Source organism: Leiobunum rupestre, chromosome 9, assembly GCF_980474605.1.
Source record: "Leiobunum rupestre chromosome 9, qqLeiRupe1.1.hap1, whole genome shotgun sequence".
Lineage (NCBI taxonomy): Eukaryota > Metazoa > Arthropoda > Arachnida > Opiliones > Sclerosomatidae > Leiobunum > Leiobunum rupestre.
In genome coordinates, this window is record NC_143392.1 from 45,065,321 (window position 1) to 45,084,895 (window position 19,575).

General features: G+C 36.9%; 1 protein-coding gene across 1 annotated transcript; it reads left to right on the forward strand.

The window, feature by feature from the left end:
- The first annotated feature begins 4,505 nt into the window (after nt 1-4,505).
- Nucleotides 4,506-6,083, forward strand: LOC149928521 (uncharacterized). Its single transcript, XM_090157897.1, has one exon. The coding sequence runs from the start codon at nt 4,506-4,508 to the stop codon at nt 6,081-6,083; it is 1,578 nt and encodes a 525-aa protein (XP_090014023.1).
- Nucleotides 6,084-19,575: the final 13,492 nt, after the last annotated feature.

The window sequence follows — 19,575 nt, forward strand, 5'->3', positions numbered from 1 at the left end:
TATTTATTTTTGTCTCTTTCTTAAGCTTAACGCACGTTAGTTGTATCATATAAACCATTTTCATGCAGATTGGTTAATAATAATAATAAACCTTAACTTGTTGATCGAGGCTTACAATTTCACGCGCTTTTCTAACCGTCTTCAGAACACATGTTAAATTCGCGCCAAAAATGATTTGTTAACCATATAGCAACCAGGTCAAATACCCCTAACGGTTAATTATAAAGGTACAAACATGTAATAGACCTATAGAATACAAACTATACCCGTTTCCCCGCCAAAATCATGTCAAACATGTAATAGACCTATAGAGTTTAACCACTTGTTCACTGATCCTCGCGTCGCTTTCCCAAAACACATGTTAAATTCACGAAAAAAATGAGTTGTTAACCATATAGCAACCAGATCAAATACCCCTAACGGTTAACTGGTAATTATAAAGGTACAAACTTTATAACTAGTAAATACAAACTTTACCTCCCCTCCACTTGTTCATTGATCCTTTTCACGCTTACCAAACACATGTTACTATACTATCCATATAACAGGTCAATGACCCCTAACGGTAATCCACCTAGTTAAACAATACCACGCTCATTAATATTCACCCTTTTTAAATGACCTTGAACAGGTTGATTGACAGGTCGACTAATTAACACCTGTTAATCTCATTAATTATTCAGGTCACGCGCGCGTGACACGCGCCCGAGGGGGGTCGGCAACGCGATTCCCCACTTCATTCCCCCCGTCACGCAGCTGTGGACGCGGTAGCCACGCCCCCGCTTGGCTAGGAAGACGGGGGTTAACTACTCCTGGCACGTCTTGTAGTATTTCAATAATAACATTGAATATTCAAATTATTCTGCTAAATAAATATAGTGGGAGTTATGACAAGCTTTTCTTATTATGTGAGAATGTATATTAAATAAAAAAATCCTAAATATTATTTTAAATTGAAACGTGACGAAGCGTTATATACTTAAGGTCTAAATCGTTATGATAACACATTTGTAGATATAGCGGATACACCACGGAAAGCAACAGGTTCTGTTTGGACGCAATTCATAAATGTAATAAAATATTGTGGTGGGGATAAGGTTTTTCCTCGTCAACTCGACGACGGTTAGGCACTGAGACTTATCCCTTGAAACGCCACAATGAGTAAGCAAGTGGAAAGTGGTCACCAATTTTTACGCAAATCGGATAAGTAGTTGTTGCTCTAGAGCGTTCTGCATAAAGAAGAAAGACGAAGATGAAAGTTTTTTTTTTGACATTTTGGCATCTTTGAACTACGTCGCATTATTAGCATAACAGGCCTAGATTTATAGTTTTTTTGTACGTTTGTGATATGCGCCTGGTCTTTCCAAAGGTATATTGCATGTCTCCCTACTCTGAGTGGTGGATTAGATACAACAGAGTGAAATCGGCCCTTAGTTGCTTCGCGATAATACTAGCCTCTCATTTTCCTTTCGTATTGATCGTCCAACTGTGGCAATATAATTAAATAAACATGTCGTGCTATTTGAGTCGTACTAAAATCAAAGTATTTGAAAATGCCCGATACAGTTGAAGAATGGTTTGATATTTCTTATCCCTTTCAAAACCGATGGAATTTACCGCACTGTTTAGTTGCAATTGTAACACGTGATAATAGAGTGTCAAAGTAGCTGTGGTTCTTGATTCCCATTTTTTTTAACAACCCCCAACGTTTAAATATCAATTTAAAATCAAAGATGAGTAACTTTCCTCTCAATATAATATAACGCCAAAATCACTATTCCGATCAATTTTTCTATCAAAAAAATCCGTGGAATCACAATATATCAATTTTTTTACGGTATTTTGAAACTTTTCCAACCCAATTTTTTTAATAGAATTGTTTGGTTAAGAACCGTATCAAAATAATCAACTAGCTAATCAGCTAGGCTAATACCCGAGGCACCACCTTTAGCCCAAGTCATCAAGTGACTTTTAATGCCTTATACAGGTGGCTGGGTTACAATGCGTAGGAGTGTGGTTGCAAGCCCTTCATGCCACGCGAGCCAACATCTCCCTACACTAACTATTACCGTTAACCTCAGCAATTTTTTTTGAGAAGGGGAAACCGAAGAATTCGGGTGGAAAACCCCTTTAACCAGTGGGGAGAGACCTTGCACACTCAACGCAGAAGGGGTAGTTCCGAAAATTATAAGGAATATTTCTGAAATCGATCAAAAAATTATCGTGGTCTGTGATCACATCACATTATTTTATATTATATTAAATCAGTAGTAAATGAAAAAAGCTCAAGTCATTCTGACTATATTGAAATACAGCCTTGAAACTACTCCTGTCTCGGAATGCTTTTCAACAAATACTTTCAAAGAATATGTAAATCACCTCTCTCTCTCTTCATAAGCATGTGCCCGGCTTAAAATTCAAGTGTGGAATAAGTCAATGCAACAAAACGTACTCGAACTACAATTCTTTCAACACCCATTCTCGACGTTATCATGAAAATGAAATCAAAATAAGAATATACGCATAATTAACGGTTCAGATTCAGAACTATATGTAAATTGCAAGGATGTCATGTTCAATTTAACTTCGTGCTTCAACTGATCTCTCATCTAAAAATGCATATTAAGAACTCTACAGCTGTACTGCACTATCTCTGATACTAAATTTACTAAAGTGTGATCTCTTACAAACTTGTCATTTACAAGTAACCACAAGGATGAAAACAATAGAAATAAAATTACGAATTCAAGCCTATTTGTCACACCTAGTGTAGATGAAGAATATCAGTCAGTTGAAGATTCAGAAGAAACTTCCAATAATATTAGCCTAGTCGATGATCCAGGTGTCGAACCAAGAATTTATTTACAGACACATGACAAAACGTCGCCAAGGAACAGCGATGCAACTATGAAGATTTAAAAAAATAAATTTGGGGTTGATTTACTTAAAATTGCAAGCTCAAAAGTACGTCCCCAGCTCAACAATTCAGATCGTTGCAGATGAAATGGCAAATTTACAATCGCTTGAGAAGTCTCTTCTATAAAAGTCAGCTTAGTTGAGGTTTTGAGAGCTGTGGGTTTAGGAGAATCCGTTATTGAAGAAGTTCTCGAAAAACGTTCTGCATCTAACTTCATTGAGAAAGCAAACGAAGCTCTGAAATCTATCCATCGGCCGCAAGAGTATTTCAAGCAAGTATTTTATTATATTGATCCAGTTCCTGTTTTTCTTCGCTATCATAACTTAAAGAATGCATTTCTTCACTACGTCCCTATCAAGGGATCTTTATTCGCTTTACTTTCAAATGAGAATGTAAGAATACTTTTGACGTATCCCAAACTTCATATAAGAATGAGGAAAATCAAGTACTTAGCGATATCACGGATGGAAAACTATTTCGTAAAGATTATTTGTCTAATTAGGAAAAATGTATCCATTTGTCTATTTTCCAAGATGCATTCGAAACAGTAAATCCTTTAGGATCGGCTAAATCGAAGCACAAAATATTAGGCATTTACTACACTATAGTGAACATACCTGCTGAGTACCGATCAACAATTAACCACATACAGCTGATTTCTCTGTGCAAAAACGGATACATAAAAAACCATTGACTCGACTCTTGTTTAAGAATTCTTATTAGTGAATTAAAAAGGGTCTAGACCGAGAATATAACTCTAAGAGATGGGACATATCTAAAAATTCGGTTGCTATGCCTCCTAGGAGATATCTTAGGCAATCACGAAATTGGTGGATGTCAACAAAAATTTTCGAAAGGTTTTATATGCCGATTTTGTTATGCAGAAGCTGACAAGTTGGGTGACACTGATGAATTTCAGCGTAGAACTATAAACGATTACAACGAAACCGTACTACAACTACAGTAATCCGACTATAAAAACACTGAAAGGGATCCGATCAAATTCTCCTTTTAATGAGTGATCAAAATTTTCAGGTTTGTGCTCCTTCACTGGTACCTTGTCTTGACCATGACTTTTAATAATAATCAGCTAGGCTAATACCCAAGGCACCACCTTATTCCTAAGTCATCATGCGACTTTAGAAGCCCTTAAGGTTGTTGTGGCGTATGACATGTATACGTTCTTAAAACAGTGGTTTACATGGAATAATTTCAATTGGATTATGTCACAGTTTTCATAGCAAGGTAGTGACTCTGGAAACAGGCCATGTCCAATTAATTCGGGGAATAAAAAGGTTTGTGTGTTATCACGGTTCTGATAAAGAATGTAAAATAATATTTCGTCTATTGTGACGGTGTAAGTGACCTTGATATTATAGATATATATAACCGTACCGAATTATTATGATCACTCTCTAGCTCACTCCGTTACCTGTGTACAGTTGTTTTTACCTTACTTTTATGTTATGAAATAAATTATGAGTTTAACTGTTGAACCAATTTGTGTATCTCAATTGAGCTTACCGTAACATTACATGGTGTCAGAAGTAGTCCAGGAGTTCCAGTAGTCGGCGTATAGTCATTGTCTATGTCAAAGTCAAAGTCAGAGTTGGAGTACAATAAGCAAGCGACAAAGGTCCGTTCTTCCTCTACTAGCAGCGCGATGGCTACTTCTACTACAGGAGCCCTATATCAAGTCTCCACTCCAGAACCATTCAACTTCGTCAGTCCTTCTGAATGGAGTACTTGGAAACGTCGTTTTGAAAGGTTTCGTTTGGCTTCGGGACTGAAGAAACAATCAGGAGAGGAGCAGGTGAACGCACTTTTGTATATAATGGGTGACAAATCTGAAGATATTTATGAAGCCTTCAAGCTCAACGCGGAAGAACGTTTGGTGTATGACCAGGTTATGGAACAATTCGACGACTACTTTGTCGGCAAGCGGAATATTCCATATGAGCGTGCAAAGTTTAACAATCGTACTCAAGCTGAAGGGGAAGGCGTGGAAGCCTTTGTAACGGAATTGCATGTTTTAGCACGTCACTGCGAGTTTGGCGAGTTGACTGACGATTTGGTCAGATATAGATTTGTCGTCGGCATCAGGGACAAAGCCTTGTCTCGACAACTACAGCTGGATACAGATCTAACGCTTGAAAAAGCGGTAAATAAAGCTCAACAGGTTGAAGCAGTCAAACGACAACAACATGATTTGGGTACTAATGGGTCAGGTCCAGCAAGGGTTGAAAAACTGCAAGCCACGCCACATCAGCAGTCAAATGCTCCACGACGGAGACAAAGGAGACGTCGTCCGGGAGAAGAAAAATCCCAGAGGCAGCAGACGCCACAAGCCTGTACAAGATGTGGAGGTAGCCAGAGCCATGGTCTGAAACAGTGTCCAGCGTTCAATGCTACGTGCCATAGGTGCCATAAGAAGGGACACTACGAGAAGCAATGCCGTACCAAGTCCACGAACCTTCAGGAGGTAACCGGCGCTAACAATCTGTCGGCAGGAAAGTCAGATGCCTTTCTGGGGGCTGTGTCAGATGGCGTAGAACCCAACCGATGGATGGTCGTCGTCACTGTAAATGGGGAGAAGGTGCAGTTTAAAGTAGACACTGGAGCAGAAGTAAATGCGATCCCGGAATCGGTAATCAAAGGATTAAGGACCCAGTTGCAGCCATCTGACAGAAGATTGTATGGTCCAGGACAGATGCAACTACAGTGTTTGGGCTGTTGTTTGGTGAAACTGGCGTATGGCAAAGTAGAGATAGAGGACAGAGTTTACGTCGTAAAGCATCTAACGAGTCCTCTCTTAGGACTGAAAGCCAGCAGGGATCTGATGATAGTCCAAAGCAGACGTATTGACCAGCTGTCAACTGTCGTACCACAGAGGGAGTTCAAAGAGTTGTTCGACGGCTTGGGAAAAATTCCTAAGGAATATCGAATCAAGCTAAAGACCGGAGCGGTGCCGTATGCCCTAGCTAGCCCAAGAAGAGTGGCGATTCCTTTAATGGGGAAACTCAAGGCAGAGCTCGAGAAAATGATCCAGCAAGGTGTCATAAAGTCTGTCGATGAGCCAACGGATTGGTGCGCACCAATGGTGATAGTACGAAAACCGTCGGGAGACATCAGAGTCTGCGTTGACCTCACAGAACTCAACAAGTAGATTGCAAAAGAACAGGTACAGATGCCAGCAGTTGATCATTTGTTGGGACAGTTGGCGGATGCAAAGGTATTCAGCAAACTTGACTGCAACTCCGGGTACTGGCAAGTACCACTCCACGAAGACTCAATGAAGCTAACTACATTTATAACGCCGTTTGGAAGATTTTATTTCACCAGACTACCTTTTGGTCTCAGTTCATCGGCGGAACATTACCAAAAACGTATTGGCGAATGCATCGAAGGGATAGACAAAGCTGTCAATCTCCAGGACGATATCCTCGTTTGGGGATCCGATGTTGACGAGCACGATGAAAATTTAAGACGAACTCTGGCAGCGTTGGCAAGTAGCGGAATCACTCTAAATAAAAGTAAATGTCAATTCGGCAAAGAATCGTTAAAGTTTTTGGGTCATTCTATTAGTTCTACTGGAATTCGGCCGGATATGGACAAGGTTAAGGCGATCACGGAGATGAAGCCGCCGTATAATGTCTCCGAGGTGAGAAGGCTTATGGGTATGATAAATTATTTGGCAAAATTTATTCCGAAGATGGCGGAGAACCTACAGCTGCTTAACAGCCTTTTGAGCAAGAAGAACTCGTGGATTTGGGGTCCAAGGCAGAAGGAGGCTTTCCAGTTTGTAATCAGGACATTGTCAAGCAAGCCTGTTTTGGGTATATATAATCCATCCAGGGAGACAACAGTGTCGGCTGATGCCTCAAACTATGGTATTGGAGTATTACTTCAACAGAAGCAGCCTGATGGGTCTCTCAAAGTCATTGCCTATGCTTCTAAATCTCTCACTGAAGCTGAAAAGAGGTATGCCCAGATCGAAAAGGAAGCATTAGGTCTCACATGGGCATGCGAGCGGTTTAAAGATTTTATCACTGGCATCAAGATCAGCTTGGAGACAGACCACAAGCCGTTACTAGCAGTTTTGCAAACCAAGCAACTGGATGACTTGTCCCCAAGGTTTCAAAGACTTCGGATCCGGCTGATGCGCTATACTTACTCCGTTCGTTTTATTCCGGGGAAGTTTTTGGTACCAGCTGATACCCTGTCTCGCAGTCCCCTTGAGGAGACTGATACGGAGCTGCACGATGAAGTTGCTGCCCATGTTCAGTTGGTAATGTCAGCCTTACCGGCGACGGATGAAAAGTTGGCGGACATTCTTAGGGACCAGCTGGAGGATGCGACGTGGAAGCAGTTGACGAGATATATCCAGAATGGCTGGCCGGAGAAGGGGAAAGTCAAAGCTGAATGCCCCGAGTATTTCCCGGTGAGAAACGAGCTGTCTCTTCAAGCAGGTTTTATCATGTATAATAGCCGATTGGTTATATCACACGTCAAACGCCGGGAGATCATACAACGCCTACACGAAGGTCATCTAGGCATTGTGAAATGTAGAGAACGGGCCAGACAATCGGTATGGTGGCCTGGGATTTCCAAGGAGATAGAGGAGCTGATCAGAAAATGCGAGAAGTGGGTTAAAGAAGCGTCGAATCGTCATGAACCTTTGATACCGACAGAGTTGCCAGACCGACCTTGGCAGATGGTCGCGATGGATATCCTGTACTGCGAATCTAAATGGTTTCTCCTGATATCCGACTACTACTCTAGGTATCCAGAATTGATCCAGCTCAAAGATCAGACGACCAACACCATTATCGAAGCGTCAAAATCTATCTTTGCAAGATATGGTATCCCTGAGATTGTTAGATCGGATAATGGGTCACAGCTGGCGGCGACGAGGTCAGATGCGTTCAGGAGATTTTCAGAAGAGTATGGGTTTAAGTCCGTAACCAGTATCCCGAAATTTTCCCAGAGTAACGGGTTTATAAAAGCTGCGGTCAAGATCGTCAAGGGTCGACTAAAAAAGTCTGAAGATCTCTACTTGGGACTGTTGGCCTATCGTGCAACTCCTCTAGCAAACGGATACAGTCCAGCGGAGCTTCTGATGAACAGACGACTACGTACAACCGTTCCAGTCAGTCCATCCAGTCTACTTCCAGCCATACCGCCACGAGAGCTTGTAATTAAACAAGAAGCGCAGTCTAAATTGGCTCAGAAAACAAACTACGATAGACGCCATGGCGTTCGTGACCTGCCAGGCTTGAAGAACGGGGATCGGGTGTGGATACGGGACAAAAGAGTTGACGGCCGAGTAATCCGGAGAGCTGAGCGCCCGAGATCCTACGTGGTTGCTACGACGAATGGGGAGCTACAACGCAACCGCTATCACCTCATTCCACTACCGGAACCTGTCATTGATCCGTGCTACTACCAGTCACCGACTATGGACGTACCTGGTTCAAAATCCGTTCAGACTGCGGTACCTGATATGGACCGGAACGATGCAGATCCACCGACACTAACAACTGAGTCATCTGGTCAGTTGAGGTCAAGTCCAGTTCAACAGAAACCTACACCGATAACCACTAGATCCGGCAGAGTTGTTGTTCCTCCGAAACGTTTGAACCTATGAACTTAACTTTGAAGAAGTAATTATAAAAGTCGGGGAGGATGTGTTATCACGGTTCTGATTGTCTATTGTGACGGTGTAAGTGACCTTGATATTATAGATATATATAACCGTACCGAATTATTATGATCACTCTCTAGCTCACTTCGTTACCTGTGTACAGTTGTTTTTACCTTACTTTTATGTTATGAAATAAATTATGAGTTTAACTGTTGAACCAATTTGTGTATCTCAATTGAGCTTACCGTAACATTACAGTTTGTGGTGACGCTTCCCAAATTTGGTGTTAGTCAGATATACTTTTCTTTAATCGTTTAAGATAAAATTAAAGAATTTTCCGATCCTGTGTGGGAATTATACATCCAATTAAAGACAATTGTCGAAATTGTGACTGCTCCTAAAATTTCAAAAATGGTGTGGCGGCGTTAATGTTTATGTTACCACATTACAAAAAACAGCTCTTAAAGGCTTTCCCGAACTTTAATCTTAAAGCCAAACACCACTACATGATTTGTCATTATCCTGAGTTAATTTTTCAATTCGGACCCCTTATACGGCTATGGACTTAACGGTTTAAAAGCAAATATAGTGTTTACAAGAAAATAACCAGTAATACTTAGGACTTTATAAATATCACTTAAACACTAGCAGAGAAACATCAGTTTCAACAAGCGCATTTTTCTTCAAGTTCACCATTTCCACCAACACTCGATTATGTGCAATCTAGTAATTTTGAAGAAGGAAACTTCGATGATTACATGAGACCATATGTCCATAATTTGGGATTTGTAACTGACAATACTATATGTACGCAGAAACTGCCGCTTAAAGGAACCACGTATGAGACAGGTGAAATTTTAGTTTGTGAAACGTTTGAAGGTTACATGATTTTGGGAAAGAAAATCACCAACTTTTTAAAAAATCAAACTGAATCATTTCATTTGATAGCTCTATTTAAATCCCAACATTTTCAAAGTCTAAATGTGTATGGACTTTAAGATATGCGTATTAACAAGATAATCAGCAACAAAAAATTGGTCGATGGGTCTACTACATTTTAGAGAAGTTATTAGTGACCCTTAAACATTATGTATATTATCGATAGCGCAGAAACCAAAATGTTGTTCAGTTATTTCGTATTGAAGCCCATTTATTTACCAAATAAAAACCTCGCCATTTATAATTCGTTCATTTATTTATTTGATAAGGGGTATATCTAAAGATAGATTCCAAATATGGACAGAAAGCAAGCTTTCTCTAGAAATATATTGCATTTCAGATTCAGATTAAACAAATGTCAGTTTGCCAAATAAGAACAATATGTTAATAAGAAAATGATCCTGAAGTTTTAATAAACTCTTACGAGCAAACCTTTTAAAACTTATTACTCTTACAATCAATTTCTTAATGTATATTTTTTATTTAGGCAGATGAATCGTATTTTGAAGAAGATGAAACCGTGAAAAACACTATTTCCGCATGTTTTCCAACTTTTTCAGCTAAAGCAATAAGTTAAATATTTTTAAATTTTAAGGAAATAGTTGTTGACTCAGTAACAGACTAACAGTTCGTCGTCGAAGATGAGTTGTAGAAAGGCGAGGAAGATTGCAAGAAGAACTTGTTGTATAGACTAGACTGGGTTGTACTAAGTAACTAATTTTCTATTATAACAATACTTTTTACCAAGGGTTAAGCCCCATTTTCATGCTCGCTGGTAGCGGGTAAAAATCGTCAAAATTCGCTTCCGCCACTCGCAAGCATGAAAAGAAACCTAAAATATCTGTTTGAAACAGATCGACGCGAGAAGTAAAAAAGTGTGTAGCTGAAGCAGATTTTGACGATTTTTACCCGCTACCAGCGAGCATGAAAATGGGGCTTAAGTCTCTGACAAATGATCACAGGCTGTCAACACTACCTCGGCGGATTTGTATCAAATTTAATGTAAGGGGTTTTACAATCGCTGGAACCGAAATCTCGGGTTTTTTCAAAATCGGTTTAGTAGTTTTTGAGATATAGAAAATTGGCATTTTTGAAAATGGGCTTGACCCCTAAACTTGACCCACTCATAACTTGTTCAATTTGTAACCGATTTTGATCATTTAAAGAGCATTCTAAAGAGGACAATGAGTATTAGATACACAGATGGACAAATATTAGTATTTCAATTTTTTAGAAGCTAATACTAGCGGTTGAATAATTTGACCTTTGACCTTAGGCCGCGACCGAGGTTAAATGTTAAAAGTAAAGGCTTTTTTAGAAATCCCCGTCTATAATTTATCTGAAAATGTTGAAATCTCAATATAATATTTTTCGTTTACGAGATATTATTATTTACATTATACCCTACAAACATTTTATTTTTTTATTTTTCAAGATTATTATTAACTACAAATCAAACAAACCTTTGTTTTGCAATTGCTAATTCGATTTTTACCTTATCGCTGTCTCTCAACATATATTTTGACTTCGATAAGAGGACTATGGAGGGATTTTCAATTTCATAAAGAATAGTTTCTCTTAAATCCAGCTTTCGTCTTTAATAAGGGCCTTTTAATAATAAGTGGAATAAAAAGGGGGTACATGTAAGAAACTAAATAATCACCACATTCCTTTGAATATTGCTTAACGAGTCCAATATAGAATTTCTTTCGATACACACAAGTAACAAATGGTTGAGATAAGATTTCTTCAGTGTCTTCATTGGTTTCTTGAACAGCACACGAAATGTTAAAAAATTTGATTTCTCCCATTAAGTTTTACTTAAAGGAATAAATTTAAGATACTCTCGCGTACCTTTAATTGTTACCACTTTCGAAAATCTTTCTTCCAAAAAAAATCTTTGTTCAATTATTTCGTCATTGGAAACGTAGAAAAATATTACGTTTTGAAATGCAGAAATGCAGAATTCAAACATCTCCTTTGGCGATAATATTTGCCCTGATACTAGCCGTTGAAGACTAGTTTTAGCAGTTAGCCTCTTGACTGTTCCTTCAATGCCATCACACGGCTCTTTTCCGTGGGAGGTTCCAAAAAAAATGCCCCTCTCCATCTATACCGAAATCGTCTTTGTGATGACACAGATTACAAAAATTATATATTTTTTATACTGCCCGGCCTAATCATCAGAGAAATAGATAATATTTTTCAAATTAGGAATATTTTTTGTAAATATGTAATTAATTAAGATTGGAATGTGTATACTCCTGTTGTAGAGTGAAACCTAGTGTCACTAATTATGCACATGCTTTTATGAATCAAAGGTTGGTTTATAGTAAACTACGTATGGGTGCAGAGTAGCCTGATAATTTTTCCAATGAAAGCCTTGAACCTCGTCTTGAACTACAATTGAATAATTTTCTGAAAAATCTCCGATCACGATAACATTCCCAGGTTCTAGTGTTTCTTTAATCGACTTCAAATATTCTGACTGGGCTTTAGACGGGAAATGGTGACGGGTAAGTTCTATTATTTTCAGGGAAAGAGTTGGTAAAAAGTCGTCTTTTGATTCAGATATGTTCAGGAGATTAGTTTTGTCTGTCGAAACCCACTGTATATAATCGATTTTTTCAAAATCGTCCAGCATTGAGCATAGGTTTTCATTACTTAAAATTCCGTTTTTTTCCCGGGCAGTTTTTGCACCATCTCATCATGCATTTTATATCTTCAACATTACAAACAGTAAGAGCCATAATATAATTTTGTTTGTAATGTTGAAGATAGAAAATACATGTTGACACTGATGTTGAGAGACAGCGATAAGGTAAAAATCAAATTAGCAATTGCAAAACAAAGGTTTGTTTGATTTGTAGTTAATAATTATCTTGAAAAATAAAAAAATAAATGTAGGGTATAATGTAAATATTAATATTTCGTAAACGAAAAATATTCTATTGAGATTTCAACATTTTCAGATGAATTATAGACGGGGATTTCGAAAAAAGGCTTTACTTTTAGCATTTAACCTCGGTCGCGGCCTAAGGTCAAAGGTCAAATTATTCAACCGCTAGTATTAGCTTAAAAAAATTGAAATACTAATATTTGTCCATCTGTGTATCTAATACTCATTGTCTTCTTTAGAATGCTCTTTAAATGATCAAAATCGGTTACAAATTGAACAAGTTATGAGTTGGTCAAGTTTTGGGGTCAAGCGCATTTTCAAAAATGCCAATTTTCTATATCTCAAAAACTACTAAACCGATTTTAAAAAAACCCGCGATTGTGAAAACCCCTTATACCAAATTTGATACAAATCCGCCGATGTAGGGTTGACAGCCTGTGATCTTACCCCCGGAAAAAAATTATATGATGCCGAGTCCAACAGTTTATTTTCAACAACGTCATGAATTGCAACAACACCGGATCCACAAAATGCAAATAATGTTCAGGTAATAAAAAAATAATCAAAAGAGTTTAATTGTTTCTAACGAAAACATTTTTCTTTTACTGCAGAATGGCCATTGTGGCGGCCCATCTAGGTGCGATAAATGGCTTGATTCATATTCTATATCGGAACGATTTTTCCCCAAACAACTAGCGAACGTTAATGAAATGGAAAAAGCTTGACGAAGATGCAAAATACCTTGCAAGAAGAAGTATTTCTACGGATTTCCCAAAAAAAAAGTAACTACCCAAGTAGATCAAATATGAGAGAAGTCTTAGAAAAATTTGTGAAAAAGTATCCAAACGCTATAGATGACAGAATTGATAGTTTTCAAACGCAAATGTATACTAGGTGAGATAATGCATTCAGCGTAACAAGAGAGACAATTTTAAAGAAAAAAACATCGAAAATTCTGACTTGCGAAAAAAACCTAGAGACATGGACCCAGCAAATGATTCCTTTGATCCATACCTAAGTGAAGATAATGCCAAAAGTGGACGAAATATTCTTGAGGAATTAAAACTGGTGCACATGAACGGAAATGTAGACATTGATCTTGTTCAACAAAAGATGATAAAGAGTTTCGCGTTACAAAGATCGCACATAAACGAAAATATGTCTGTTGACCAATTAAAATCCAATTGGCCGTTCCTGTTTGAAATTAGTAGTTTCAAAGTACATGTAAACGAACTTTTAGGACTATTCATTTTAGAACTTTTCGCATCTTTTTTTAAGGGAAAGAATAACCCATTCTTAAACTATTTTTCTATGAGTAACAAAACTAAAGTTAAAGATATTTTATTGGCTCTTAAAGAGGACGACGTCCAAGATAGAAATAAAGCCGTAATCTTTGCAATAGTCATCCTTATAATGGATCATTTCAAAGAAGATCCGTAGTCGATATTTCCCCTTTTTGAGGTAAATATAAAGTTTCCAAAATTTAGCAAAAAGAGATGAAATTTACGAAGAAATATTTGACGTTATGAATTTAAACTTTTTCTGAGGCTGGAACCCCCCATAGCGACACGGAGAAAAAGTTGCAGGTTCACCCATGTTTGGTTGTTAAGGGTATTTATGGTGAAAAATAATATTGTCAAATACGATTTTGTGATGGAATATTTTTATCAGGTGAAAGCTTCAGTAATGCAACGCAATTTTTGGTATCCGTTGATAAAAAAATTGTGAACGATAATATTTCCCCAGACGACATTGCTGCTGGACTGTCCATATTTTTTGGAATTTTTATGGTCTTAACAATACATACCCAAAATCATCCGCTCTAACGCTGGAATTTTTTCAAAGGTATGATTTTGTCATAAGGTCTCTCATGTTACTATTTTAACCCTAACACTCTCTTTTTCAATATAGATGTATCGCCAAAATCAATCCGGACAACAGAAATGATGTTGCTAATGTTAAAATAATTAATTTTATTAACAAAATATCGAAATTGTATTGGATGTAGCATCTTATCTTAGTTTTTGCATAATTAAATACTTTTTAAATTGAAATTTGTCTAATGTATTTAAATACTTTTCATAAGGTTTTTGCATACTTTGCATCCATATTTTGCTTTTAGGTATGTGTCAGAATTTCCTACAGACGTTTCTCAGTATTTCAGTTTTTGGTAATACGTTTAGTCCGGTTTTTGATACAGACATTTACTGTAATATTATGCAAATCCATTTTGTAAGGGGCTTTCAACCTGTTTTTTTCACAACAGTTTTATGCGATATCCACAATACTTTCTGTTTTTGGTAATAAGGATAGGCAGTTCTTACAACAGGAATGTTCTGTTACGTTTACGTAAATAAGTTGTTTTTAGAAACACTATAACTGTTTTTTTTTTCACTACAATTTTCGGTAATAGCGACAGTATTAGCATTTTTGATAATACGGTTTGTTAGTTTTTACTACAGATATTTTCTGTATTTTATACGTAAATATATTAGTTATAATTAGGAAACGGCATAACAGTTCTTTTCACAATAAGTTTCTGTAATATTTACAGTATTTGCGTTTATTGGTTATACCGTTTCTCGGTTTTTACTCAAAAATACTGTCATATTTACAGTTACAGAAACTGTAAAATGTCTGTAAATTTTACATAACACAAACTGTAAACATTAAAAATCCAACGTTCCGTTTTAAAAACTGTTGCGTCGTGTAAAAATTGCAATTCAGTAAAATCAGTAAAAAATACAAAATAGATCTGGAATATTAATGAATTTATGTATTCTTAAAAGTACAATTTTTTTCACAGTGTGGGCACAGCATTTCGCATTATTGAAGATTAATAACGTACACACTTGCCTATATTGCTTTGTTTTTCAAAAAGGGTCAGCCTTAGGAGACAGTTTATCGTGCAGTGCCTTAAGTACAAGGCAGAACAGCTGTACGAATTTGAATTATCTTGAATTTCTAAATACCCAAACTTAAACTGTCCAACATAGGATAAAATAAGATGAATCTCAAATCTTCTTTCGATGGCTCATGATATTGGGTTTTGTGCTTGCCATCTAATCGTCGTGACACCTTTTTCGTTCTTGGCTGCGTATGCCCCCCCCAGAGGTCCTATAATTCCTATAAAATCCTATATTTTTAAAAGTGTCCTATATAATCCTTTAATTTCACAAAATGTCCTAAAACAACCTATCTTTTTGGACTTTTGAGTAAATTTTATAGGCCTGATTAAAATAAAATAGGGCTGAGTACCATTTAGCCTTCATTTTGAAATGATAAAATATGTATCTATACATGCAGACGGCGGGGGGGGGGGGGTAAAAACTTTTTAATCCTTGAAATTCTCACCAAACTTTCTATATCTATCCGGTACGGGGAGCAATAATTTGGCCAAGAATTCCATCATTCTTTGATCTGGCAACGCCGCGCTTGGTACGGTGCCGCTGGCTGCCTGTCAGTAACTTTCACGTTTGGAGTTTCTTTTTCAGGTTAGAGAAAATATCTGATGTTGAATTATAAATGTTTATTGATTGCAATATAATAAATTGCCTGTTGTGTAAATTGGAACAATAGCTCGCCACTCCCTTCCCTCCCCTTTCCCGACCTCTGTTAAAGAACTTTTTAAGGATATTCCAATGGTGCCCCCGTGGCGTCGCCCGTAGAACACTGTAGTCCTAGCTAAAAAAAGGTCTTTTAATCGAACCCCATTCTTGCTATCACGATGGGCCGTCTTTAACGCGACCTAGAGGACAGTACCTAGCCAAACGCCAGTATCGTCCAGTCCTTGATTATGCCGATCAATGTTTTGGCGTCTATATCTCCTTAAGTTATAATTCCCAAAAATTAAGGTTTCGCATTAGAAATCAAAAGAAAAACTAGCAAAATTTATAAAAATTAACGGAAGTTTGATTGAAGTTTACAAAAGAAAAGGAAAACCGAAATTTTTGAAACGGAATGTTGAGTGAAGAATAAGAATTCCCTGGTCTCTTCGACGCGGCGAGAATTCTACGCCCCTAACCGGCTCCATTACCACTCCCAATAAATAAAGAAAGGCTGATTTTCCACAGGGAAAAAACGGCGCGACGGCGAGCTCTCTTCGCCGCGGCGAGAATTTTACGCCCCAAACCGTTCGGTTCGTACATCTCTAAAATTAGTATACCTTTAAAATTAATTAGTTGCGGCTAATAATTTTTGCACCATTAGGTTCCCCTTAATAAGTACGTTGGTAAGGTGTATCTAAAAAGTGGAAACTAAGTGGCGGGGCTATTGTTCCAAATAGCCGCCTGTTGTATCATTTTAGTTTTCTGAAGCATGGTAGCCGTGGTGTAAAAGATATCATCTCGATTTCTTAAAGCTGATTCCGTGCCGTGAACGTTAGTTGTCCAAGGCTTAGCTATGCCAAGAAAGCGAACTAAGTTTAATCAATCCTGGTTGGAGAAAAATGATATTAATAAAACTAATATTGGAGAATGGTGTTCTCAAAGTGTGGCTTCGGAGTATTGCGCTTATTGTAAACTATGTAATACAGATTTATCGATTTCAAACCAAGGAATTCAGCAGGTTTTACAACACTCATCTGGGAAAAAACACCTGGAAAGGCTGCAAGTTCTTGAAAAACAAACTGATTTGGAATTTGTCAAGATAAGTAATGGAAACAGTGGAGCAAAGAAGACTTCATATTCATTGAACTTGGTTACCCGAAAAGATGACTAAGTGAAAGCGGAAATTATATGGGCTTTAAAAGTTGTTGGCCAAAATTGGTCCTTCGCTTCTTGTGATGGAATAGAGAATACATTTCGAGCAATGTTTCCAATGAATCTCATATAAGTCACAATAAAATGTATTATTTAATTTCTGAGGCATTGGGGCCTTATTTCCACAACGAAATGCTAATGGACTAAAGGAATTCATCTAGTCCACATTATAGCATACAATATGACGAGACAACCAACAAACAAAACAAGAACGAATTAATTCTGAAAATACGATTTTGGTCTGAAACACTGAAAGAGATTGTGGTTTATCATTTGCAAACACTTTTCATGGGCCATGCAAAGTGTGTAGATTTGGCCAAGAATATTTTAAATAGCATTGATACGAATGGCTTACCTTTGAGTAAAATTGTGTCTCTTGGATCAGTCGGACCCAATGTAAATAAGACAACTTGGCGATTAGTTAATAAAGAAGTGTTGAAATCTAGTCAAAATAAATCTAACAGTCTCCTTGATATTGTAAGTTGTAATCTCCATATTATGCATAACGCTTTAAGAAAAGGGTTGAATAGCTACGGATAAGATGTTTTGGAACTGGCCATTCTAGTCTTTTACTGGTTCAAGATGTCATCAGCCCGGGAAGAGGATTATACGAAATTATAAATCGAGAAAGGTGTACCAGAAAACAAGTTTATAAAACATGTTGAAACACGGTGGCTTACTCTTAAACCTGCAGCTTAGCGTTTGTTTCAGCAATTGGAAGCTCTGAAGAAAAATTTTCTAAAATTTTTATCAAAACAGAAGTTAGAAAACAATAACAAATATAATGCAATATATAAAATTTGCGCTTGCCATGTATTCTCTCGTTCTATGCAATTTTTCCAGAAAGAAGAACCAAGAGATTTAACAATTTTACTCTTATCAAAAATAGTAAATCCAAATATTTTGGAATCAAATAAATTTCATCTGCACAAAATTAATTTGAAAGTAAATTCTAATTTGCTACCTTTAGAGAAATGGAGTTAGGGCCAGCTATCTCACATAATATTTCATCGTTGAAGGATATCCAAAGAAAAACTTTCTTAACATCATATTAAGAATTTGTCATCGAAATAACAAATCATCTGCTTAACAAAATTTGCCTTTCAAATCCGTTAGTGAAACATCTACTTTTTCTCAAGGCAGACGAAAGATTTAAAAATAGAAGCCTTGATGATTTACTTAAAGTTGCCAAATCTCTACCCTTAGATGACAATGTTAAGCTAACTCCACTTTTGAGTGACGAATGGAAACCTGTTTAATTCGAAGAACTAAATTATTTGAAAACCAATCCACCAATGGGGCCAAATTCGTGACATAAAAACAAGTTTAAACACGATGAAGTACCCTACAATCATGAAAGTAGTGAAAGCTTCTTTGGTTATTCCCCATCGAAAATTGTTACGAAGGAGAGAACAAATATGTCGTTATCAACCTTAAATGCAACCATGTCAGTAAAAGATGCTATAAAGGGCTATGAACGTGTGCTTCATTTATTTCCTCTTAGCAAAGATTTAATGTCTAGGGTAAAACACGCCCATTCCTCGTATGTTGCAAGGTTAGAAAAGCAGAAAGAAGAAGATTTTGTAAAGAAGCATCATGAAATATCACTAAATGAAGAACTTTAAGCGAGAAAAAGGATGGAAGAGGAAAATAAAAGAAAGAGCAGAGAAGAATTGAAGGTTTTAACTATAAAAGTTGACAACTTAAGAGAGGACAAAGATAAAAATGAAGCTGTAAAAGCTAACCTACTTGAAGAAGCTAACGCGAAATTAAAAGAATCTCTTAAAAATAAGAATAGTTTCACCAAAATGTCCAAAATCAGATGATCTAAAATACACATTAAATCGCTAAAATACAGCTTCTCTTTACGAAATCACGATAATAAAAAAAATCCGTCAAACCTTTTATTTTATCCTTTTTAATCCAGATATTGTTAACCCTGTGGTGTGAAGTTTTTTTATTGTTATGTCTTTTTTTCTATATTATCATTAATCTTTTTTTGTGTTTAAATATTCAATAAAATAATATATAACAATTAAAACCCATAGTTATAATAAACCTTTCGTTTGTGAATATTAATGTTAAGATTGTGTTTTTCGTTTTATGTATCCCATATTCATATATTTGATAATTTCCTTTAAAATACATCAAATTTAATCAAAAATCCCCAATTAATTAAAAAAGCCTTCAATACACTTAATTAATCCCTACTATACCTGATATGTCATGCGTGCTATGGTTGGAAAGCCCCAGAAAAACCCCAGAAAATGGGTATAATTTAAAATTCTAAATATAGAAATTAAAAAGTGTATTTAAACCCGTAGCTTCGCGAATCCATTCATTGTCCCACCTTAGTGTTACCTTCTCCCTGATAGACAATCCGGTGACAGGAAAGAATAAAAAATACCCAGAAGGT